Genomic DNA, 26,698 nt, shown 5'->3' on the forward strand with positions numbered 1-26,698 from the left:
CTTTTTATCAATTGCGGAGACCTCCACCAATCAGGAGAACAATTGGGGAGAAGTGTGCAGTAGTGCACTTCATTCCCTTGCTTGCTACAATTTAAATTGTAGTAGAGATCAAAACCAACTCAGAGCTGGTGTACAATCATGTGGCTGTCGCACCACACAGCCTCAGATACGTCTGGATTTATAAAGAGGCATGTGTCTCTTGATAAATCCAGTGAAGTCCTACACTGGCGATGGTTTATTTAAGAGTGACGTGTAAAACTTCCTTCTTTTAGCCTGCAGCAATAGTTATAGCCCAAAAAGCAGCTGTTTTCAATTGGGATGTTTTGGGGATGTTTACTTCCCTATCTACATTCTAAAATATGGTTGTATTATTGTGCATGACCAGAAGAAAAAAAGGTTTAGCTCTAATTTTATGGCTGTTTTGTACTTATTGCAGCTATGGAGCTACTGTATATCATACATCGTGACCGGGAATCCTGTATCAAAACAAGTTTTTAACTTGTTTTATTGAAAAGTAGCATAGGTATTTGGAGTCGGGAAGGAATTTTTACCTCTAGTATGAGGGTTTTTTGCCTTGCTCTGGATCAACTCAATAGGGACTCATTAGGGTTACAGGTTGAACTTGATGGACTTTGGTCTTTTTTCAACTTTATGAACTATGTTACTATGTTACATATGTAAAAATAAAAATGTAACATCACAATTTTTGTAACATCATTGTACAACAATATCACATAAAAGTATTCAATGTACTTTTAAACATAAACAGAAACACTTTGTAAACAAGATAAAGAAAATCACAATAAAGTACAATAATGAACCAATGAATCGCATCAAAATACATCAAGGGGATATAAGGGTGGAAAGAAGGAGAAATAGTGGAAGGGGGAGGAAGGTTAAAAGGGCCAAGGCAGATATGAAAGGGACATGCCTATCAAGCAGATAGAGCCATGGATTTTTAGGTTAACCACAAGCCAGAACTAAGGCAACAGTATGAAGTCTGGACAAAGAAGTAAGGAGGAATGGCGCAATATATTGCATCAGAGGGGAATACACTACCTTACCCCCACATTAGAACATTTTTGTGAACAGCACCTGTTTTTATATACAACGTTCAAATAAAATATCACAGTGTTTACCAGTTTCTTCTACTGAAAAACTCTTCAAGGTCACTTGAGTTTCTGGTAGGAAGGTAAGTTCATGTGGTTAAACTCACATTGCCATGGTTTCATTGCAAGTAAAGGTGAAGCAATAGGAAATTCACAGCATGTGGTTTCATTGTCACATTACCACAACCAGGGCCGGATTATATTGGAACGGCCAGGAAAGAAAGGGGGCCCTGCTTCCTCTGCATCATGCAGGTCCTGGTCGGCAGTCATTAAAAAACAGGGATCTCCACACAGAACATAATGGCAGTGACTGCCCGATCAGGACCTGCTTTGTACCTTCTGAATACAGTGACCCCCCGACATACGATGGCCCCGACATATGATCAAATTGACATACGATGGCCTCTCAGAGGCCATCGCATGTCGATGTCAGCATCGACATACCATGCTTTTTTTATGTCGGGGCCATCGCATTAAGTGCTATCTGGCAGCGCAAAATGCTTAAGCTGCTGCCGGATAGCAGCTTAATGTTCCCCGTGTGGTGCGGTGAGTATTACTTACCCCTCCACGATGCTCCGGGGTGCCCTTTGGGTCCAGCACTGGTCCTCCGGTGTCTTCTCGGCCCTCTCCTATGACGTCAATATGCTGCTGCGCACGCCGTCCCGTCATCCAATAGGAACGGCGTACGCAGCGGCGTAATGACGTCGCTACGCAGGCCTAGGAAGGCCTTGTGGAAGACAGCGGAGGACCGGAGAAGACCAGGAGAGCCCAGCAGAGGACCGGAGAAGACCAGGAGAGCCCAGCGGAGGCCCGGGGTCACCATCGGGAGTGGCGGGGACACCATCGGGAGTGGCGGGACGCGGTCCGGAGTGGCGGGAACAGGTGAGTACAGCTTCCTATGCTTTACATTGCACGAATACCTCAACATACGATGGATTCGACAAACGATGGCTCGGATGGAACGAATTATCATCGTATGTTGAGGGACCACTGTACTGGAGAGGGTGATTGCTTTGAGGTCCTGTGGTGATGTCACGACCATGTGACTTGGGGGGGCGGTGCTAAAGTTCCCGGAGCAGCCAGGAGAGTAGTGTGGTGAGTTCTTCCTGCAATCTGTTGGTGAGAAGTCACTGTATACAGCAGTGTTTCCTAACCAGGGTGCCTCCAGCTGTTACAAAACTACAACTCCCAGCATGCTAGAGGCACCCTGGTTGGAAGACACTAATATACAGTATATACATGTAGGCTCCAGAGCTGCACTCACTATTCTGCTAGTGGGGTCACTGTGTACATCAGTGTTTCCCAACCAGGGTCCCTCCAAGTGTTGCAAAACTATAACTCAATGCATGCCTGGATTGCCAAAGCCTGTGAAAGGCTGTTTTGTCATGCTGGGAGTTTTAGTTTTGCAACATCTGGAGGCTGGTGGGGTCACTGTGTACATACATTACATTACCTATCCTGTACTGATCCTGAGTTATATCCTGTATTATACTCCAGAGCTGTACTCACTATTCTGCTGGTGGGGTCACTGTGTACATACATTACATTACTTATCCTGTACTGATCCTGAGTTATATTCTGTATTATACTCCAGAGCTGTACTCACTATTCTGCTGGTGAGGTCATTGTGTACATACGTTACATTACTTATCCTGTACTGATCCTGAGTTATATCCTGTATTATACTCCAGAGCTGTACTCACTATTCTGCTGGTGAGGTCACTGTGTACATACATTACATTACTTATCCTGTACTGATCCTGAGTTATATCCTGTATTATACTCCAGAGCTGTACTCACTATTCTGCTGGTGGGGTTACTGTGTACATACATTACATTACTTGTTGGGGGTTGATGTCAGTGAGCAGTTAGTGTTGATATCAGGAGTAATGTCACCGGTGATATCGGGGGTGATATCTGAGCTCTCAGTTGTGATGTCGTGGGGTGATGTCAGTGAGCACTCAGTGGTGATGTCGGGGGTGATGTCACTCAGCACTCAGTGGTGAGATTAGGAGAGGACAGTGAATGGCATAAATATAAAAAAAATACCAAAGTCTAGAATTGCTTCTTTTTGGTCACATCATAAACCATAAAATTTTTTATAAAAAGTGATAAAAAAAATTCCCATCTAAACAAAAATGATGCCAATAAAAACTACAGATCATGACACAAAAATGGTCCTTCATATAGCTTTGTATAGGGAAAAATAAGTGTTTATAGGGTTCTGATTGGGAAAATTGTATGCATGTAAATTTTCTCACAAAAAGTAGTAAAATATAACAAAACCTACATTAATTGGGTATCGTTGTAATCTGTGGACCTACAGAATGAAGATAATGTGTAGTTTTAACCATAAAATATATTGCGTAGAAATGAACCCAAACCCCCAAAAACTTCGCAAAATTGCGTTACTTTGCTATATTTTCTTTAGGAATTGAAAAATGCATTTATTGTATGCGGGCAGGGCATCTATATGGGTGTGTGTGCATGGGGGGCCCTATGAGTTGTCAGTCCACCCCTGCTAGCTGGCAACAAGTCTCAGTGGGAGGGGAACAAGTCTCAGAGGGAGGGGAACAAGTCTTAGTGGGAGGGGAGTGGAGGGGGGACTGTCTTGGGCGCCCTATCATACTGAAGAGCTCTGTCTTCCAGGCAGCCTTAATCTGGCCCTGACCACCATACGGCCCGACATGTGAATCTAACCTTATATATGAGTAATATGAGTTGGACTCATTTAAGTGAAGGTTCTCTTAGGATTATTTTGCACTTGTATTCTATGGCCCTAGAAAGATTTATAAAAAAAAAAAAAAAATACAAGAATGTCCAGCATGGATTAATGCACTTAAAAACCCAGTTTTATTTTGTTAGTGTGCAGGGCATCAAATACATGTAGTAGACTACCAGACCAAGGGCACCAAAAGAGCTTGAAACGCATCACTGTTACTCTGCATCCACATATTTGTGATGTCCTGCACATTTACAAAATAAAACTGGGATTTTAACCCCTTAAGGACTCAGCCCATTTTGGCCTTAAGGACTCAGACAATTAAATTTTTACGTTTTCATTTTTTCCTCCTCGCCTTCTAAAAATCATAACTCTTTTATATTTTCATCCACAGACTAGTATGAGGGCTTGTTTTTTGCGTGACCAGTTGTCCTTTGTAATGACATCACTCATTATATCATAAAATGTATGGCGCAACCAAAAAACACTATTTTTGTGGGGAAATTAAAACGAAAAACGCAATTTTGCTAATTTTGAAGGTTTTGTTTTCACGCCGTACAATTAATGGTAAAAATAACATGTGTTCTTTATTCTGAGGGTCAATACGATTAAAATGATACCCATTATTATATACTTTTATATTATTGTTGTGCTTAAAAAAAATCACAAACTTTTTAACCAAATTAGTACGTTTATAATCCCTTTATTTTGATGACCTCTAACTTTTTTATTTTTCCGTATAAGTGGCGGTATTGGGGCTCATTTTTTGCGCCATGATCTGTACTTTTTTTTGATACCACATTTGCATATAAAAAACTTTTAATACATTTTTTATAATTTTTTTTTAAATAAAATGTATTAAAAAAGTAGGAATTTTGGACTTTTTTTTATTTTTTTTCGTTCACGCCGTTCACCGTACGGGATCATTAACATTTTATTTTAATAGTTCGGACATTTACGCACACGGCGATACCAAATATGTCTATAAAAAATGTTTTTTACGCTTTTTGGGGGTAAAATAGGAAAAAACTGACGTTTTACTTTTTTATTGGGGGAGGGGATTTTTCACTTTTTTTTACTTTTACATTTTTTTACATTTTTTTTTACACTTGAATAGTCCCCATAGGGGACTATTCATAGCAATACCATGATTGCTATTACTGATCTGTTCTATGTATAGGACATAGAACAGATCAGTATTATCGGTCATCTCCTGCTCTGGTCTGCTCGATCACAGACCAGAGCAGGAGACGCCGGGAGCCGCACGGAGGAAGGAGAGGGGACCTCCGTGCGGCGTTATGAATGATCGGATCCCCGCAGCAGCGCTGCGGGCGATCCGATCGTTCATTTAAATGGCGAACTGCCGCAGATGCCGGGATCTGTATTGATCCCGGCACCTGAGGGGTTAATGGCGGCGGGTCCCTGGCTGCGATCAGCAGCCGGGATCAGCCGCGCATGACACGGGCATCGCTCCGATGCCCGCGGTTATGCTTAGGACATAAATGTACGTCCTGGTGCGTTAAGTACCACCTCACCAGGACGTACATTTACGTCCTGCATCCTTAAGGGGTTAAAGGGGTACTCCGGTGAAAAACTTTTTTTTTTTTAAATCAACTGGTGCAAGAAAGTTAAACAGATTTGTAAATTACTTCTATTAAAAAATCTTAATCCTTCATGTACTTATTAGCTGCTGAATACTTCAGCGGTAATTATTTTCTTTTTGAAACACAGAACTGTCTGCTGACATAACGAGCCCAGTGGTCTCTGCTGACATCTCTGTCCATTTTATGAACTGTCCAGAACAGCATATGTTTGCTATGGGGATTTACCCTGGACAGTTCCTAAAAATGGACAGAGATGTCAGCAGAGAGCACTGTGCTCATGATTCAGCAGACAGCTCTGTGTTTCAAACGGAAAAGAATTTCCACTGTAGTATTCAGCAGCTAATAAGTACAGGAAGGATTAAGATTTTTTAATAGAAGTAATTTACAAATCTGTTTAACTTTCTGGCACCAGTTGATTTAAAAAAAAAAAGTTTTTCACTGGAGTACCCCTTTAAGTGCATTTATCCGCGCTGGACATTCTTCTATTTTTCGAAGTCTTCTCTGTGAGGGTGCTTATCAGCAATGGTCTTATACACAAACTGTTCATTGGGTGAGCTGAAATTGTTTCTGCAGAAAGCTATTTGATCAGGAATTTGTTAATAGAAATATATTAGGAGGGAAGAATTAGTTCAGATTTTCCATCTTTAAGGTCTGGTATCATACTCAACTGCTTGGTAATATTGCTTCACATCTAGTAAGCATGTGTCAGCTTGTACTGTAGCCTCTATAGAGTTTCATACTAACCCAGAGGTCCCAGTGGCATTCCTAAGCTATGTCAGTTATCCTTACTGGTGCAATTCTTAGTTAGCAGTGACAGTCATGTGTCAGCCATTCCGAAATTTCCTCACATGACCTGGCTTTCTATGACATAGTAGTCATTATCTGGTTTACAAGTGTAAGTTACACTTACTGGTGTACACTTTCTGTGGACAATGCCATGCCGTGTCGAATATTACCTAGAGAACAGATGGCAGCTGAACTGTGGCATGATGTTTAGTCATTGTATTTATTCAAGCACCTGGTTGAATGTTGATCCATGAGGTCTGGTAGGACTTTTTCTCCTTTTAAGCCAATGGACCAATGCCACATGGGTTAAAAAAAAAAGTTTAGAATAACACTTAATAAGAGCCTTGAGTCATAAGACAAGGTGGTCTTAAAGGAGATGTCTTACCTTAAAATTACAGAAAAACTTACCCTCTATCTGCAGTATAGGGGATAAGTTTTAGATTTGGGGGGGTCCGACCACTGCCCCCCCCCCCCATGATCTCCTGGACTGAGCCCTGGCTCTTCTTCGGGAGCGGTCGTGACGACCATATATCTCTATAAGAGAACCAATTGGTTATCTTCGGGCTCTCTCAAAAACATATATAGAGGGGGCGTGGCAGCCACTGGTTTGGGGGGGGGTCGTGACATGCCGCTCCCAGAGAGAGCCGGGGCTCCGTACAGGAGATCGCGGGGGCCCCAGCGATTGGACCCCCCTGTACTAAAACTTATGCCTTATCCTGCTGGAAGGGGATACATTTTTCTGTAATTTTAATGTATGAAACATTTCCTTTTCATATTACTGGACTACCATTTTCTCAACATGAACACAGTGTGGCAGATTCACTAATGTGTTTGTACCTGTGTCGTTAAAAAATGGAGTATTTGATGCATCTAATTTTTTATATATATATGTGCAGTTTAATAAAATGTATGAGGTATCAGATTACAGAGGGTCTGACCTTTTGGACCCCCGCAATCTCTTGCCTAGGGCCCCTGCTTTCCCCATGTACAGGGCAATGTCGACCACCTAACCAAGTGGTGGTCAACACACCCCCTCTATGCATCTTCATAGGAGAGACAGAGATACACAAGTACAGCCTTTCAGCTATCCCATAAAGATGAATGAAGGGTGCCCACCAACCTCCGCTCAGTGCAAGGGAGAGACGGTGCTCCATGCAGAAGATCGTAGGGGGTCCCAGCAGTTGGACTCGCCGCGATCAGACACTTACCCCTGAAAATAAGCCCTAGTGTGTTTTTTGTGGCCTCTTGTAACAGAAATTTGCTTTTTGGCATGTTGCCTGTTGCTAACAATTTTGGCAGACACACTGGCACCTTTGTGAAGAATGTTGAGTCCATGTATGATGATTTGTAAATTTTTAAATAATAAGCACACATTCACACAAAAAAAATCAAACTTCAGTTGTACAATCTTCTTACTTCTTCTGTAGATTTTTTCTTACAGATTCTCAAAAACGCTATTTTGAAAAGCTATCACTTTACTGTGACAGATACGCAGAACAAATCCCAGTAACCTTTGTGCTAGGTAAGTGGTGGCCACTGGTGGTTTGATGCACACAGCAGCTTCTTGTGTGAAGGTGTGGTGCACAGTGCATGCAGCTGACACTATACGCAGTAGCGGTCATGTTTAGTTAGTTGTGCCCAGTTGTGCCTAATTTTTAGCCCTCAGTAACCAGATACTTGTTTCCTAACCTTCACTTTAAAAATGTAATCTAATCAGCGGCTTTGACCATCAAAATAATTGTAATTATTTGCACCTTGTAGCGTCACTAGGGTTGGTCTCATTGCCGCTACCTGGAAGTAATTTTTTTTATGGATCACTGACTGTGGCAGGCTAGCAAGATGTCTGTGGGAGCCACAGGAGTGGTGTTGAAGGTTTACACAATTTTCATTGTCAATGCATGTGAACTTAAGATTGTGGATTTAAATGCCACAACAGCTCCATTAAAGGTCTCTGATTCCCTGCCAGCAATTATACAACTATGCCCCCTCTCTGCCTCCATGCAGTAAAAATGCACCCTGTGCCCCTATACATAATATACGTAATAATGCCATTGGAAATGGTAATAATGCCATTGTGCCGGCCCCCCTTATAGTAAAAATGCACCCTGTGCCACCATATAGTCATAATGCCCTCTGTACTGCAATATAGACATATAGAGGGTGTATTGAGGCTTCAAGGGGGTCTGCAGGGGACAGAGGAGTCTGGAGGAGTACTGAGAGGTCAGGAATGGTCAGTGGGGTCTGGGGAAGTGCTAAGGAGTCTGAAGAATTAATGAGGCGTCAGCAATGGACAGACGTGTCTGGTGGAGGACAGAGGGGCCACAGATGGATAAAGAGATCTGGAGAGGAAATGATGGTCTAGAGGGGGTGGACAAAAGGGTTTGCAAGGAATAGTGGGTCTGGAGGGGACATACTGTCTGTTATATTAACTACTGTATATGTTTCTGCTCTTTTATTATCACTTATTATACCAGAAAGCCAGGAGACCCTGCCTTCCTGCATAAACTCCTTTTACATAAGTGCCAGATAGGCAGTGAAAGAGTTAAACCTACTGGCTTGCTGAAATAAGCAAACCTTAGTGATAAGAAGAAAGGAGCAGCCAGATTGAGGTGCAGGTTTCTAGTCCTGATGACGAGGTTACCTTTCCACCCCTGACCTGGGATTGTAATGAACTATAAGAGTCTTCACCCATGAAGAAAGAGAAAAGATATGACATTTCTTGCTGTATACAGCTTCCTCAGAGGCGTATCTGTGTCTGTGTCAGCTCCATGCTTAGTAACAACTAGAGGGAGGAGATTAGCTGCCTCTCTCCCTCACTGCATCTGCCATGCTTTTCTTGTGAGCGCCCCTCTCCTTGCCAAAAACACACACACATCTCATGAGTTTGGCAGGTGGGAGAGGGAGGGCATTTAAAAAATAAAATAGAATGAAATGTTTCCTGACAAAAGTGGTAAATAAGGCCCTGGAGATAGCAATTTCCTGCATGTCACCCTGCATGGGATTGTCACCCGTTGCGGTCCGCACCCCCTAGCAACGCCACTGTGCGCACCATATATTTTACAAACAATCTGTAGTGTTCCTTACACATAACTTGGGCTCCAGGTAATTGAATCAGAGGGAGCATGTGACACAACTTTTCTGAACTTAAGTAGATAAAGCAACTGGTAAAGTGCTACACAGTAAGATTATACCCCGTGACAAGGGGCATTGTTATAATGGTGCCTGTCAAGGGGTAGAACTTTAGGCAGCAAATGACCAGTCAGTTCTTAAAATTTATTTGTCAGAAGCAGAAAAAAATTTAAGGATGTGGGTGAATTTGTCAATGGCAAAATTGTTTTGGTTGGACATATGTTGGTCCGAGCATTTCCAAAACCGCAGGTCTTGAGGTGTGTTCCCAGTATTCAGGGGTTAGTGCTTATCAGAAATGCTCCAAGGGAAGACCGTCTTGATCCAGCGACAAAGTATTGTTTTCCCAAGGCTAACTAATGTATATGGGGAGCGAAGGCTAGCCCATCTTGTCTGACACATATCACCTTTCTTAAAATTGTTACAGGTGAAGTAGACCCCTAGCAAGTAGGCAGAAGGGAGTTATACTAAAAAGTATTTATTAAAGGGGTATTCACTGAAACATCCCCATTATTTTATTCATCAGTATTACATCACTTTTGCTCCTGTTTTTCATAGTTCGTTCACTTTCTTGCAATTCACTTTCTTGCAATTCCTCATATCCCAAGGACGGGATATGAGGATTAGATTATGAGGACAGGATATAAGGACGGAATAAAAGGCCGGGATATGAGGATGTGATATGAGGTCAGGATATAAGGACAGGATATGAGGTTGGAATATGAGGTCGGGATATGAGGACAGCATATGAGGACGGGATATAAGGTTAAAAGCTTCCTCCTTTGTTGCTTTTCCTCCCCAACAAGGATTAGGAAGGAAAAACCGGGCAACGCCGGGTACTCAGCTAATATGTGATGAGGTGTGGCTGAAATAACTGGATTTTAGAGACTTGCACAGATTTCTGAATTTCCGATTAGTGAGTTAATATTTTCTTGTAAGAATATTGACCATGATAAAGAGAATCATGTGATGACTTTCAATAAACTCTAGTAGATTTCCAATGCCCTAGATTACCACTAACACAATGGTCATAGTGTACAGCTCTAAGTAAAGGCCTACACTACCACTGTTATAAGAAGTCTAAGTGAAATCAGTTCCACAGCGCCACATAGTACACATACTATAATTCCTTCTTTTCATCACACCACATAGCAGGTACACACAAACATCTATGAAAGAATCTCTGAAATGTAAACAATGCTGATAATATTAGAATAAGGTTACTGGTATCATCAAATGTCATCTTGTTGATGCGGCACACAAGGTCTAAATAGTTATGTCATTTCAATTTTGGAACATGTAACCAAGTCAAGTGTACATTTTATCCCCCATATGTGGGGTTGAGGAAAGTGGCAAATACATTTTATAATGTTTTGCACAGTTTGAGATGTGTTCACACTAGGGGTGGACTGACAGCTCATGTGGCCCCCTGGAAATAGAAGACCATAGCACCTCCATGTGTCCATGAGCCTGCTGTCGTCTGATGAGGGTGATTGTACTGTGGTTGTTTTAATCACACTTCTATTACTCTTAGGCAGCCTGTACATGCTGAGATCTCATATTGATAGGAACGTGGTGAAGGCCACAATGCTCCTATTGAAATTAAATCACCACTCCAGTTATTGACGGCCAAAAGGGAGTCACAATGCTGGCGCTTACTGCCTAATTTACATACACCCATAGGGAGGTGGAGTCAGCGTAGCCAGGCATTGGGCACTAGGCATGCAGGCTTCCTGTAGTGCCTAATGCTTGGCTGCACTGACTCACCACCCCTGGATAAGTGTAAGTAGCACAGCAATAAGCACAGATTGTAAGTGTGCGTCAGATTGTCAGGGTAGTAGCGATGACCATGTACAGTGTTCTCCTCCCCTGTAAGTGTAGGCAGCACAACAGATTGGCTGCCTGTATCACTTACACACACAGACATCACTTACACACACACACACACACATACACAGACATCACTGATAGGGAATTCAATGGATTCCTTCATATGTTGTTCATATGATGATATACAAGATGGAGTATAAAATATAAAAAGAGTAATATAAAAGAATATATGAAACGTATAACAAGCTGACTTCCCTCACATCACTTACACACACATTACTAATGTGCACACACAGACATCATTTACACACGCACACACACACACACACACACACAGACATTACTTACACCCACCCACACATACACAGACATCACTTACACACACACAGACATTACTAACACACATACACACTTCACTTACACAAACACTCACATACACAGACACTACTTACCCACACAGACATCACTTACCCACACAAACACCACTTACACACACACACATGTACTTGCACACACTTACAGACATTACTAACTCAGACACACACAGACTAAACTTACATACCTTACTTGTTTCTGTCCTCTTTCCCTGTGCAGTAGTAGGATAGGGGATAAGTGTTTGATCGCGGGGGGTCTGACCACTGGGACCCCCCACGATTTCCTGTGAGGGGCCCCGGCATTGCCGCGCTGTGCGCCAGTGAATGCTCGTGTTGTCGACCTCCCTGAGGTCGACGAACACCCCCCCAACCCCCCGTACAGCTCTATGCTAGCAGCGGGGATGCACGAACTCTGCATTCCCGCCTCTCCCATGGAGATACATGGAGGGGGCGTGTCGACCGCAGCATCATGCTGCGGCCAGCACGCCTAATGCACAGGAGCCCATAATGCAAAGCCCCATGCAGGAGATCGTGGGGCCCCGTGCAGGAGATTGCGTTCAGACCAGAATTCAGACCCCCGTAATCAGACACTTATCCCCTATCCTGTGGCTAGGGGATAAGTTTATTTCACTGCAGATATCCTTTAACCTGTTAGGGACGAAGGGCGTATGCATACGCCCTTGCTTCCTGTTATTTAAGGACGAAGGGCGTATCCATACGCCCGTGGGAATTTTGGTCCCCGCCACGTGCCGGGCGGGGACCGGACCGGGGTGACTGCTGAGATCTATCAGCAGGCACCCCGTGCAAATGCCCAGGGGGTCATTAGACCCCCCCCCATGTCGGCGATCGGCGCAAATCACAAGTGAATTCACACTTGCGATTTGCGCCGATTCCGGGTCATTACGCGTCTATGGTGACCCGGTGACCCGGAATAGAATGGGGATCGCGGTTGTCTAAGACAACTACGATCCCCCTGAAGCGATAGGAGTGAGGTGGCAGGGGTGCCAACCCTCCTATCCCTGCTATTGGTGGTCTAGACGCGACCACCAATAGCAGATCGGGGGCGGAGGGGTTTACTTTTGTTTTCCCCGTCCTGCCCACCCACAATAGGAGGGGCAGGACGGGGAAACGACGGGGACCGAACGCCGAAGGTCCACTTACCCCTCCGGAGGCTGCGTGTGACGGTGATCGGTGGGCGGCGACGGAGATCGGCACGGGCGGCGTGCGGCAGAAGAAAACGGCTCCCTGGATCCTACGGAAGCCGGTAAGTTGCCTAGCAACATCTGGAGGGCTACAGTCTGAGACTGTAGCCCTCCAGATGTTGCAAAACTACAACTCCCAGCATGCCCAGACAGCTGTTTGCTGTTTGGGCATGCTGGAATATGTAGTTTTGCAACAGCTGGAGGGCTGCAGTTTGAGACCACTATATAGTGGTCTCTAAACTGTATCCCTCCAGATCTTGCAAAACTACAACTCCTAGCATGCTCAAACAGCTCTTTGCTGTCTGGGCATGCTGGGATTTGTAGTTTTGCAACATCTGGAGGGTCACAGTTTGGAAATCACTGTGCAGTGGTCTATAAACTGTAGCCCTCCAGATGTTGCAAAACTGCAAATCCCAGCATGCTCAAACAGCAAACAGCTGTCTCACCATGCTGGGAGTTGTAGTTGCGTAACCTCCAGCTGTTGCATAACTACATCTCCCAGCATGCCCTTCGGCGATTAGTACATGCTGGGAGTTGTAGTTTTGCAACAGCTGGAGGCACACTGGTTGGAAAATTCTGAGTTAGGTAACAGAACCTAACTGAAGGTTTTCCAACCAGTGTGCCTCCAGCTGTTGCAAAAGTACAACTCCCAGCATGCACGGTCTGTCAGTACATGCTGGGCTGGGAGTTGTAGTTTTGCAACAGCTGGAGGCACACTGGTTGGAAAATACTGTTTGGAAAACCTTCAGTTAGGTTCTGTTACCTAACAGTATTTTCCAACCAGGGTGCCTCCAGTTGTTGCAAAACTACAACTCCCAGCATGCACGGTATGTCAGTACATGCTGGGAGTTGTAGTTTTGCAACAGCTGGAGGCACACTGGTTGGAAAATACTGTTATGTAACAGAATCTAACTGAAGGTTTTCCAACCAGTGTGCCTCCAGCTGTTGCAAAAGTACAACTCCCAGCATGCACTGTCAGTGCATGCTGGGAGTTGTGGTTTTGAAACAGCTGGAGGTTTGTCCCCCCATGTGAACGTACATGGTACATTCACACGGGCAGGTTTACAGTAAGTTTCCTGTTTCAAGTTTGGTCTGCGGCAAATTTTTCGCCGCAGCTCAAACTCCTAGCGGGAAACTCACCGTAACACACCAGTGCAAATGTACCCTAAAAACACTACAGTACACTACACTAACACATAATAAAGAGTAAAACACTACATATACACCCCCTTACACTGCCCTCCCCCCCAATAAATGAAAAACGTATTGTATGGCAGTGTTGCAAAACAACAACTCCCAGCATTTCTGGACAGCCACTGACTGTCCAGGCATGCTAGGAGCTAAGCAACAGCTGGAGGCACCCTGTTTAGTAATCACTGGCGTAGAATACCCCTATGTCCACCCCTATGCAATTCCTAATTTAGTCCTCAAATGCGCATGGCGCTCTCTCACTTCAGAGCCCTATCGTATTTTATGAGGTATTTCCTTACTCCAGAGAAATTGGGTTACAAATTTTTGGAGGCTTTTTCTCCTATTACCACTTGTAAAAATTCAAAAACTGGGTCTACAAGAACATGCGAGTGTAAAAAATGAAGATTTAGAATTTTTTCCTTCACTTTGCTGCTATTCCTGTGAAACACCTAAAGGGTTAACAAACTTACTGAATGTCATTTTGGATACTTTGAGGGGTGCAGTTTTTATAATTGGGTCATTTGTGGGGTATTTCTAATAGGAAGGCCCTTCAAATCCACTTTAAACCTGAACTGGTCCCTAAAAAATTCCGATTTTGAAAATTTTGTGAAAAATTGGAAAATTGCTGCTGAACTTTGAAGCGCTCTGATGTCTTCCAAAAGTAAAAACATGTCAACTTTATGATGCAAATATAAAGTAGACATATTGTATTTGTGAATCAATATATCATTTATTTGGAACGTCTATTTTCCTTACAAGCAGAGAGCTTCAAAGTTAGAAAAATGCAAAATTTTCAAATTTTTCATCAAATTTTGAAATTTTTCACCAAGAAATGATGCAAGTATCGACACAAATTTATAAGTAAAAGCATCCAAGAGTTATTAATGCTTAAAGTGACAGTGGTCAGATTTGCAAAAAATGCTCCCATCCTTAGGGTTATAATGGGCTCCGTCCCCAAGGGGTTAAGCAGCAGCCAGTCCTCTGATTCTGGTCCTTGGGCACTGTCAAAAGCCTGAACTGTCAGTTTGTCCCTGGTTCACACAGCATTCAGTGTGTACATGTAACCTGAATGATAAGAGATGCCACCAGGGTACATAACGAATGCAAACATGGCATGTAATAGACAGGATGTAAAACAAAATATTGTCCATGACCAGTATGTGTCAGCTTTTCTTTATTCCGTCCACGGTGCTTTTTAATACAAGGGCATCATGCAAAAAAAAAAAAAAAAGAAAATACCTGTGAGCTATATGTTTTCTTTTACAATGGAAGTCACTGGCAGACTTTTTTAAACTGTATTGCATATAGTCCAATACATTTGGTGAATTCTTTGGGAGATATTTCAAGAATTAATCTTATGATATATTATAGTGTCTTTTTCTTCCACTTTTATATTGGAGAACATGTACTGTGTACCATCATACACCATATGCCATTCTTTATATGTTATTTAACATAAAATGTTATAGTAGTAATAAGAATGAATATATTAATTAACAAATGTTGGAAATGGCTGTTTTTAATATTTATTATAAGTATTCAACATAGTATTGGATGTTTACATTTTAAACAAATTGTTTTTTATAATTGTACGGAGGGCTCTCTTCCCAAGCACAACATTTTTTTAACCATGCAATATCATATGATGATCCTCATTTTATTTTCTCTTGAATAGTAACACCTACATTTTTCACTAGAGGGCAGCCATGCTCACATCCTGCTAAGTTCTCAACCTATTTTTAAAATATACACATTGAGCAATCTTCGGATGAGTGCACTGGAGGTACAAAATATTTTTGGTCTTCAGTGTATCCTTAAAGATGTTCTGTTTGTGATATACATATGTCAATATAAGTGACCATGGTAATATCAGAATCCTGGAAGGCTTGCCACAGTAAGCTATTGCAATGTCCAAATACTACCTTCCAAGGGCCACTGTTTGTTTTTTTAAAGCGGCCTGGCTCCTGAAAAGAAAAAATATCCAGCCGAAAGCCTGCTTGCTGCAGAGACATACAGTGGGGCAAAAAAGTATTTAGTCAGCCACCAATTGTGCAAGTTCTCCAACTTAAAAAGATGAGAGAGGCCTTTAATTTTCATCATATGTATACCTCAACTATCAGAGACATAATGAGAAAAAAATTTTGGTGGAAAATAAGTATTTGGTCAATAACAAAAGTTCATATCAATACTTTGTTACATACCCATTGTTGGCAATGACAGCGGTCAAGGTTTTCACACACTGTTGCTGGTATTTTGGCCCATTCCTCCATGCAGATCAGTGATGTTTTGGGGCTGTCACTGGGCAACACGGACTTTCAACTCCCTCCAAAGGTTTTCTATGGGGTTGAGATCTGGAGACCGGCTAGACCACTCCAGGACCTTGAAATGCTTCTTACAAAGCTACTCCTTTTTTGCCCGGGCGGTGTGTTTGGGATCATTGTCATGCTGAAAGACCCAGCCACATTTCATCTTCAATACCCTTGCTGATGGAAGGGTATCTCACGATACATGGCCCCATTCATTCTTTCCTTTGCACAGATCAGTCGTCATGGTCCCTTAGCAGAAAAACAGCCCCAAAGCATGTTTCCACCCCCACGCTTTACAGTAGGTATGGTGTTGTTTGGATGCAACTCAAACTTTAAGTCGGAGAACTTGCACAATTGATGGCTGACTAAATGCTTTTTTTGTCCCACTGTATGAAACAGAGGCTAAGGGTGCGTTCACATGGAGTAAATGAAGAGTAATTCACGCTGAAAAATTTACAAGTGGAAAAAATAAAAAAATTTAGCGCAAAATTCGCGGGAAATTCGCACGGAATTGCGCGCGGTATTGCACGCGGACATGGGGGAGAAAGAAGGGAAGGATTTTTCAGCCATTTCCGTGCAAATTCCACGCGAATTCCGCGCAAATTGCCTGCGAATTCCGCGCGAAAACGATGTTGGGCGGAATTTTTTTTTACCATTGACTTCAATTGATTTCTGCTAGCGGATTCCGCTTGAAGAATGAACATGTTCTTTCTTCAAGCAGAACAGAATTCAGCGTCGGAATTCTGCTAGCAGAAATTCCGCAGTGTCAACAGGCCAGCAGAAATAACACTCTAAGGGTGCGTTCACACGGAGTAATTCAAGAGGAATTTACTTGAGTAATTCCTCTTGAATGCTCCACTACAAATTAATGCACATCTCCTCTGCCCATTGACTTTAATGTTATTTCTGCAGGCCTGTTCCTACTGATGAAATTCTGCTAGCAGAATTCCGACGCTGAATTCCGTTCCACTTGAAGAAAGAACATGTTCATTCTTCAAGCGGAATCCGCTAGCAGAAATCAATTGAAGTCAATGGTAAAAAAAATTCCGCCCGACATCGTTTTCTCGCGGAATTTGCGCGCAATTTGCAGGAAATTTGCACGCAATTTGCGTGGAATTTGCACGCAATTTGCACGGAAATGGCTGAAAAACACTTCACTTCTTTCTCCCCCATGTCCGCGCACAATTCCGCGCGCAATTCCGCACGAATTGCGCGCAAATTGCCCGTGAATTTCCCGCGAATTTCGTGCGGAAAAAAAAAAATTTCCGCCTGTAAATTTTAAGCGTGAATTACTCTTCGTTTACTCCGTGTGAACGCACGGTGTTTGTTTTAGCGGGGATGTTCCAATTTTTCCTGGAAGTTTTACTGAATCGATAAAATGTCTCAATTGGAGGAATTTATAAAAGTCTGTGGTTGAAGTTATATTTCCTTTGAATTTGTTCAAAGGTAAGGAGATTTCCTCCTCCGCTCATCATATCAGCCACCGTATTTATTCCATGGTCCCCCCATTTCCTATAGTCAGAGTCTGAAATCTGAGATTGAACTATTCCCAGGGGCATTTCCTCTATGGTCAATGGTAATAACAGGTCTTTAACTATTGGAAGTTTCCAAATATAATATATCCCCACCACTGTAGGGTGCCCAACTCTATAACAACTTGGTCTTACTCTCTCGACCAATAGTGCTTCGTTTAGGGATTTTTCCGTGACCAGCTGGGTTTCTATTTCTACTTTCATTTATTTCTGTTTCATAATATCATTACGCCACTAATACTGCAATTGATCCAGTAATGTAGCATGATAATACTTTAGCAAGTCTGGGCATCCCATCCCCCCCTCTATCAACTGGGGGGGGGGGGTATAATATTCTAGCCTGTACTCGTGCTTTGCGATTTCGCCATATTAACTGCATGAGTTGTCGCTGCAATGTTTTTAGCACATACCTGGGTATCCAAGCAGGACGATTATTCAGAGAAAACAGGACCTTTGGGCAATATGGTCATTTTCACTACCGCCAAGCGTCCTGTCCATGATATTGGAAATTTAGAGTAGGTAGAGGCTGCTTTCTGGGGGGATCACAATGCCTAAAATCACAGACTTTTATATATTGACCTTATAGTAACTAAATGTTCTGAATTCGTCCAATAGGACAGTAGTGATGGCTAAAGAGTGTTTGGGGTTTGTAAGGCATAAAATTATGTTGTCTGCGAATAGACCTATGCGATGGTTCTTTTCCCCTATCTGGACCCTCGTAATATCTGATGAACATATAATGGCTTCGGCTAGTGGTTCAATCATCAGAGTGAATATTAATGGCGAAAGGGGGCAACTTTGCCTAGTTCCATTTGAAATATTAAACTCTTTTTATTTTACTCCACAATTGTAGACCCTTGCATGGGGCTCTGAATATAGAGCTAATAGTCCTTTCCCAAAACTTCCTCCCAGCCCAAATTTATTTAAGACCAAGGCTAGATGGCCCCAATGGACTCTATCAAATGCCTTCTCTGCATCTACTGTGAGAAGCAGAGAAGGCATTCCCCACTTCTCCATAACTGACATAATATTTAGGATATGTCTGGTACCATCCGTTATTTGTCTGCCCCGCACAAATCCCACCTGGTCATTAATTATCAATTGTGGCAATATACTGTTTAGTCTGTTCGCTAAAATAGATGAATATAATTTTAAATCTGTGTTGAGTAATGCTATTGATCTATAATGTGCTGGTTCATCTGCAGTCTTGCCCCGTTTGGGTAGTGTAACTATTAATGCTTTCAACATTTCATGAGGACATGTACCTTGTATCAGTATTCTATTGCACAGCTTTGTTAAGTAAGGGGCTAGGAGTGTTCTATGGATTTTAAAATAGTCATTTGTCAACCCGTCTGGTCCAGGAGACTTATTTTGTTTTAATACAGATACGGCTTTATAAACTTCTGACTCAACTATAGGTTTTGATATGTCAGTCAATTGGTCATGTGTAGCTTGTGGTAGTTTCAACTTATCCAAAAATGCAGTGATAGCAGACGTAGCTGGCTGAATCGTCAATGCATCATCTTTTAAATTATATAGCTCCTTATAGTATTCAGCAAAGACGTCTGCTATACCCTTAGGGTCTATAATTTTGTCTCTATTACGGTTATAAATGTAATGGATGCTTCAATTGCTTGGCTAGTAGTGCCCCTGGTCTATTACCCTGCGCTCCGGCCGCAAGCACCAGCTGGCAGGGCCGGGATTCGCATCGCGGGACACGCCCGCATGCGAATCCCGGCCCATCTCTCACTACGTCTCCGCACGCCGGAGCTCTGAAATTTAAAGGGCCAGTACGCCCGTAATTCGTGAATACACCTGATGCCACATTATAAGTTGTTTGCACCTCCCACACTTCCCTGCCGGATCTTCAGTGCCTATTGCCTGAGAGAAAGCGTTCCTATTGCCTGTTTTCCTTACCCGTGTATCCAGACCTTCCTGCTACATTTTTTGACTATGAACCTTTGCCGCCTGCCTTGACCTTCTGCTACGTTGACTACGCTACTGCTTCTTCCTTCGGTACCTCGCCTTGCACAGTTACATGTGTGGTCGAGCCGTGTCAGGGGTAGTGACCTGGGTGTCGCCTGCTGCAGCAAGCCCATCCTGCCTTGCGGCTGGCTCTGGTGAAGACCAGCTGCACCTTGGACTTCACTCCCCGATACGGTCTGAGTCATCAGCCACACAGGATCCACATCCAGCTCCGTTACAATATAATTGATCCAATTTATTATTAAGCTCTGAAATTCCAACAGCAATTTCAGTATTGTATTGCCGTTTATTCAGGGTATGTAGTTCAGCCAATCGCTGTTAGGTTTTTAATATGGTTTGTCTTGATTGTTTTTTGAAAAAGGCCGTCTGTTTGATAAAATGGCCCCTTATTGTAGCTTTATGGTGGTTTCAGACACTGCCCCATTATCATTAATATCAAAGTATGATTTAATTGTTTCTACTGTTGTTGGCAAAAAGTCAGGTTGGTTTAATACAAATGCATTTAGTCTCCATACGGAGTCTTTGTAAGAGTTGTAAGATTCTCTTAAGTTAAGGAAGATGGGGCTGTGGTCCGACCAAGTCATGGTGCCAATTGCTGTGGACTCTACCCTACCTAGACAGTATTTTTCCATTTGAAAAAAAGTCAATTCTGGTATATGTACCGTGTCTTGCAGAGAATAATGTATAATCCCTCTCCCCCAGTTGTTGTATAATGTATAATCCCTCTCCCCCGGTGGATCTGAAATTTGAAATGCATTCAATGTCCTTACATAAGGTGTTGGCTCATTTTTAATTTCTGAAGATGTAGAGTCTATGGATGGCCATACTGGCATATTAAAGTCCCCTGTAATTACCAGGGTCCCTTCTTTGATCTTATATACCCTTTTTAATACTCTTTTAATAAATTGATGTTGTTTAATATTAGGGCTATAAAAAAACACACAATAGTATATTGCATGTCATTTAAGCTGCACGTCAGAATCACATAGCGTCCCCTCTCATCAATAACCTGCTTATGGATTGTAGTTTTAACTGAATCTTTAATTAAAATAAAAACTCCTCCCTTTTTACCCACTGCCGGTGATGAAATTATCAAGGGGAAGGATCTATGGCTTAGACGGAAAAGATCTTTCTGATTAAGATGTGTCTCCTGAAGACAGCACACGTCTCCAGATTGCGATTTCAACTCTCCATACAGAAGTGACCTCTTGCGTAGAGAGTTGAGACCTTTAACATTAAGTGACATAAATGTAAGTACCATGGACAGCTTCAAAACGGTTTTTATGTTGATCAAGGGAGTCAAGAAAAGTTGGTACTCACCCTTCCCATGACGAACCTTCTCCCACCTTCCTCCCATGGTGAAAATTCCTCCCACCTTCTAAATTGTGCCCCATTAATTAGGAAAAAAAGAAGGGATAACCAGAAAAGGGTATTAAGGTCAAGAAAACAATAGACTAATGTAGCAATATATAGTGATGAATTTATCTCAAGATTAACAGTGACAAGGAACAAAAAAGAACAAAAACAGAACTAAAAAAAAGACAAAAAAAGGAAAAACAATAATCAAACATAGAACATCTTCTTGTGGGGGATCCATATACGCCCTATTCAAGGGGGAGTTGGAAATCATCCAACCTTTTCCACAGGCTAAACCGGCCTATTATGGGATTTTATAATAATGGTTAAATTAACCCTTCCCTAGGGTATAAAGAGAGTTCCATTAGGTATTATCCTGTAACTTTATTACTATTGGGGGATTTTTACAGGGTCCTTTTTTTTTTTCAAGTGTTTGAATATTGTCCATTCAGGTGAGAGCTGAGGCAGAGGTTTGCTTACAGGTATGTTTGTCTCCTGAGGGGAGGGGGCAGGGGAGAAGAAGGTTAGCGTCCCCATTATGCACAGAGGTTCGTTATCATATGTTTGATCCCATGGTGCGAAATTATGACTCGTGTCCCATGGGCAAATTCTCTTCTTTTTGATAAGGTAGCAGCTGATAAATCGGAGAATAGGGAGATTTTACTATAGTTTCCTGGTAATTGGGAATGGTCCCGGGACGCCATGAGTATTTTTTCTTTAATATGAAAAAAATGGATCCGCAATATGACATCCCTTGGCTGGGAGCTTGGTATTGATTTTGGTTTCGGTAGTCCATGGATTCTATCGATTCAACAAATCCGATTTATTTAGCTGTGGGAGTAAAAGATTAAAGTACTCTGTTACATAGGGGAACAATTCCTCTTGCTTGGTTGTTTCAGGAATGCCCCTGATCCGAAGATTGTTCCTCCGTGAACGATCCTCCATATTGATTATCAGAGTTTTTAAACTATTTCTTTTTTCATATCACCCACTTCTTTTACTACAACATTATGTGCCACGGCAGTTTCATCCATTCTTTCTTCAATATGGGATGTCCGGGAACCCAACTCCTGTATTTCCTTATGTATGTTAACTACTGCATTTTGTAGTATACTCGCAAAGGAAGTCTGTAGTTCCGGCAGCATTTGCCTCATTGCAGTTTCAGTTACTGGGGCTGTTCCAATTTCTCCCTTATACATGCTGCTATTACCAGTCCCTTCTTCTATAGTGTCTCTGTGGGTTGGAGGATTCTGGGCACCCATGGGTGCCCAGAAGGGGGTGAGTGAAGCAGTGGAGTTAAGTTAACTGCTACTCGCGACGCCGGACTGAAGGCCACTGGTGTCGACAGGCTTGCTAGGGAACATACTGTTAACCGATAATTAGGAGTATTTTGTTAGTCTAAGGGTTCCTTCATTCGTTTTTTAGCAGTATTAGTTCCTTCCTTTATTGTAGGGCCACTAATTAAATCGACTCCCCATATATTTTCCATATTCCAGGATTTCGCCATGCTGCCATTCTTGTTATCCACCTTTTGTCTTGTACTCAGCCATTCATTCCCCCTTGCCACTTGGTCTCCATTTTCCGATTTTTCCCCCGAGCCCCCAAATGCACTGACCTTTGGCGATTGCTGTCTTTCCCAGCTCTCTGCCTCACCCGCTTGCTCGCCCCACTCCGGCATGTGTCCGTCCCTGTCTCCTTGTTTCTTCTCGTGCCACTGTCAATTCCTCTGCCGCTGGTTGTTCTTCATCCAACTGGAGAGTCTCCAAATCAGATGCTCCTGCGCCTGTCTCTTCCGCTTGCCTCCGGAAGCGCTCCCCTCATGGTCCTCTATGCTGCGGCTGTCATTGGTTCCTCCTCTTCTGCTTCCATCTGAGCCTGTAGCACTTCCTCCAACCACTGCTCCCTTCCGCTGCGCTGGTTCCCAGGAGAGTCTCTCACTGTCACAAAGCATCTCGAGCCGGTACGTCCACTTTGTTCCATTGGTGAATAGAAAGTTGTGCGTTTACCCGGACTGTTCTTTTTAGTTTTGCTGCGCATCATATTCCCGGGTTCCAAAGCGGGTTCTAAAACAGCTCTCCGTTGTTCCAATCCCAGTAATCGGGTCCCAATTTGCCATTTAGTGCCGAGTTAGGTGCCGGTAAACTAGCGGTGCTACCTCATCAGCCTCCATCCATGCTAACCAAGGGCAACATCTACATGAAGCTGGTATGTTCTCCACACATTTGTTGGGTACTCTGGCTTCCCCCAACACTCTAAAATCTAACTAAATTTGTCTGTGTGTGTCTGAAATGAAGAAATTGGCATGCGAGCTCCACTGGGGATAAGGTTTGATGATAACAGAGGCCCGCCCCGCCCTTCCATATACCTCCCCGTACAGGAGATTGCAGGGGTCCCATTGGTCAAACCCACACAACACTTTCTGCCTGACCACAGAGCTCTCTGCTGAGAACCTCTGTCCAGTTTAGGAATTGTCCAGAGCAAGATAGGTTTTCTATGGGGATTTGCTCCTTCTCTGGATAGTTCCTAAAATGGACAGAGGTGTCAGCAGAGAGCACTGTGGTCAGGCAGAAAGGAAATTCAAAAAGAAAAGAACTTCCTGTGGATCATAACAGCAGCTGATAAGTGCTGGAAGGATTAAAAAAATTTTAATAGAGGAAATTTACAAATCTGTTTAGCTTTCTGGCACCAGTTGATTTAAAAAAAATGTTTTTTTTTCTGGTGGAGTACCCCTTAAATGACAGGTACACTTTAAGTAACAAAATGACAGACATTGCTTTGATTATTGGTAAGCTTTTTGTAGCATTAATAGAAATATGTGTTAAAGGGGTATTCAAGGCCAAAACTTTTTTATATATATCAACTGGCTCCGGAAAGTTAAACAGATTTGTAAATTACTTCTATTAAAAAATCTTAATCCTTCCAATAGTTATTAGCTTCTGAAGTTGAGTTGTTGTTTCTAACTGCTCTCTGATGACTCACGTCCCGGGAGCTGTGCAGTTCCTATGGGGATATTCTCCCATCATGCACAGCTCCTGGGACGTGACATCATCATTGAGCAGTTAGACAGAAAACTTCAGAAGCTAATAACTATTGGAAGGATTAAGATTTTTTAATAGAAGTAATTTACAAATCTGTTTAACTTTCCGGAGCAAGTTGAAATATAAAAAAAAAGGTTTTGCCTAGAATACCCCTTTAAAGTTTTACAGGAAACATTTATATTATATGACAAAGCTAGATAGATGGGCAGATAGAGTGTCAGGGGCAGAAACACATATAGGGTGCATGGCACTAAAAGACTGCATGTATAAGCTACCATGTGAATGTTGATGTCCTCTTCAGACACTAATATTACTAAGAAACATTTTTGTAGATAGTTTTGTAGATGGCCATCTTCCTTTGCATTTTACAGAGCATGGCAATGAACGCTCAGCTACATCCACTGCATAAAATACATGTAGCAGTTTTAAATGCTGTTTTTTGCCTGCAGGATTTTATGTCACCCTTGTTGTGAATCGATGGTGGAATCAGTTTGTAAATCTTCCTTGGCCTGACCGACTTATGTTACTCATCTCCAGCAATGTGCATGGAAGAGATGAGTATGGACGACTGCTTCGCAGGACACTTATGCGTTACGTGAATCTTACATCATTGCTTATTTTTCGCTCTGTTAGTACTGCAGTCTACAAAAGATTCCCAACCATGGACCACGTTGTAGAAGCAGGTATGAAAATATTCAATGCCAATAGATCTTCCAAAAGAACTATGAATGCTGTTTAGTTCATATAAGAGAAAATATATATTATACCACAAGTATAAAATATTATTTAAGAAATTATACAGACATATTCTGGGCCATATATATATATATATATATATATATATATATATATATATGTTCTAGGAAAGAGGGATTGCAAACTCGTTTTGATGAAAGATTTGGGTTTTGGCTAAACTCATATACCTCTGTAATCGTAATTCATATCAGGACCACACCTTTTTCTGTTTAAAGGGGTACTCTGACCCTAGACGTCACGAGGGGGTGGGGTCGGGGCCGTGACATCACGATATTCCGTCCCCTGTATCGTGAGTCATCAGCACGGAGCAATCTTCGCTCCGTGCAGCTAATGACAAGCGGGTGCTGAAGGAGAGATCGCGGGGGTTCCCAGCGGTGGGATGTCCACGATCAGACATCTTGTCCCCTATCCTTTGGATAGGGGATAAACTGTCAAGGGGCAGAGAACCCTTTTAAGACCTGCTCCTTGCTCTGTAAACTCTACCCCTTCCTCTTTTGGTCCCACCTTTAGAGTGGATTGGGGCCAGTCTGGGGGTGCCACTGTGCCAGTGACAGCTGCCTTATGAATCAGGGCAGTACTTCTCCAGCAGGGAAAGTGGCCTCAATACATATAACTTAGTGAATAGTAAGAAAGGCTTCACCTTCACATAGGATTTGTAACAAATCTTTGTTAGCATCGTGGCCAAAGATTAAAAAAATAAATAAATAATATATATATATATATATATATATATATATACATATATATATATATATATATATATAAAATATTCTTTATTTATTCCAGCTGCCACCCCTTGATAAAGTGCTGTCCAAGGCCTGGGCTTTGTAGACCTAGTTAAACATATAGAGGGACATTTATCATAGTTTGCTTTGGTAAGCAAGTTCTGAAGGCAGTTTTTACATATTTTTTTTTTTGCTTTAGTTTTGCTTATGTGCTACATATTTATTATACAGGGGGTTGATAAATTTGGAGCACTTAAGTAAAACAAAAAAAAAAGTCGTAGCTGAGGCTTTTTAGCAATTTTTTAATTTTGCTCACGTACGGGAGTTTAGTACTCCAGATCAGACCTGGAGTAGATCTGACTTTTTTTTTTTTTTTTTTGCCTACGTGCAACTTTCACACATCATAAATTCATGACCACTGCAAAGTGAAAACTGAAATTTGCTTAGGTAAGGCTGTTTGTAACTTTTTGCTTACCCACAAAAGTCACACAAAATAGAGTTTAAGCGCACATGCAACTTTTTGTGTGCCCGGAGTAAGCAAAAAAAAAGGCTCTAAATACCTTGATAAATGTCCCCCATAGTGCTGATTGTAAGCACCAATATGATGATAAAAAAGAAGATTAAAACATAGGGAATCTGCCCGTATGGATTTTAAAGGGAACCTGTCACGTTAACAATGCAGTCCAGTCTGCGGGCATCATGTTATAGAGCAGGAGGTGCAGAGTAGATTAATATAGTTTTGTGGGAAAAGTTCCAGGATATATTGTAATTATTCAGTGACCTCTCAGCTTATTCTGAGCTAAGTAGTTGTGTGGGCGATCCATCTCAGTGATGCCCCTTATACGCACGGTTAAAGACGTAACTTTCATCCACTGAGTAAAACCGCCCACATGACTACTTATCCTAGCTTTACATGAATAAATTACAAATTATCCTGGATCTTTCCCCAAAACACTTTATATCAGTCTACTCAGCTTCTCCTGATCTATGACATGATGCCTGTTGATTGTATTTTCCATGTGATTCCCTTTACACAAGTTAATACATTCCCGTCA

General features: G+C 42.3%; 1 protein-coding gene across 9 annotated transcripts in view; it reads left to right on the plus strand.

Annotated features, from left to right (window-relative positions):
• Positions 1-26,698, plus strand: part of BEST3 (bestrophin 3) — a 62,471-nt gene that overhangs the window by 30,008 nt on the left and 5,765 nt on the right. For 4 of the 9 annotated variants that reach the window (XM_056574142.1, XM_056574141.1, XM_056574144.1 and 1 more), the window contains exons 4-5: positions 7,649-7,743; positions 24,612-24,845. In XM_056574142.1, the coding sequence (XP_056430117.1) occupies positions 7,649-7,743; positions 24,612-24,845 (329 nt within the window). Of the gene's footprint in view, positions 1-7,648; positions 7,744-20,865; positions 21,019-24,611; positions 24,846-26,698 lie in introns of all 9 variants that reach the window. The other 5 variants (XM_056574145.1, XM_056574150.1, XM_056574149.1 and 2 more) reach the window with 4 other exon arrangements.

The sequence above is a fragment of the Hyla sarda genome, chromosome 4, assembly GCF_029499605.1.
Source record: "Hyla sarda isolate aHylSar1 chromosome 4, aHylSar1.hap1, whole genome shotgun sequence".
NCBI lineage: Eukaryota > Metazoa > Chordata > Amphibia > Anura > Hylidae > Hyla > Hyla sarda.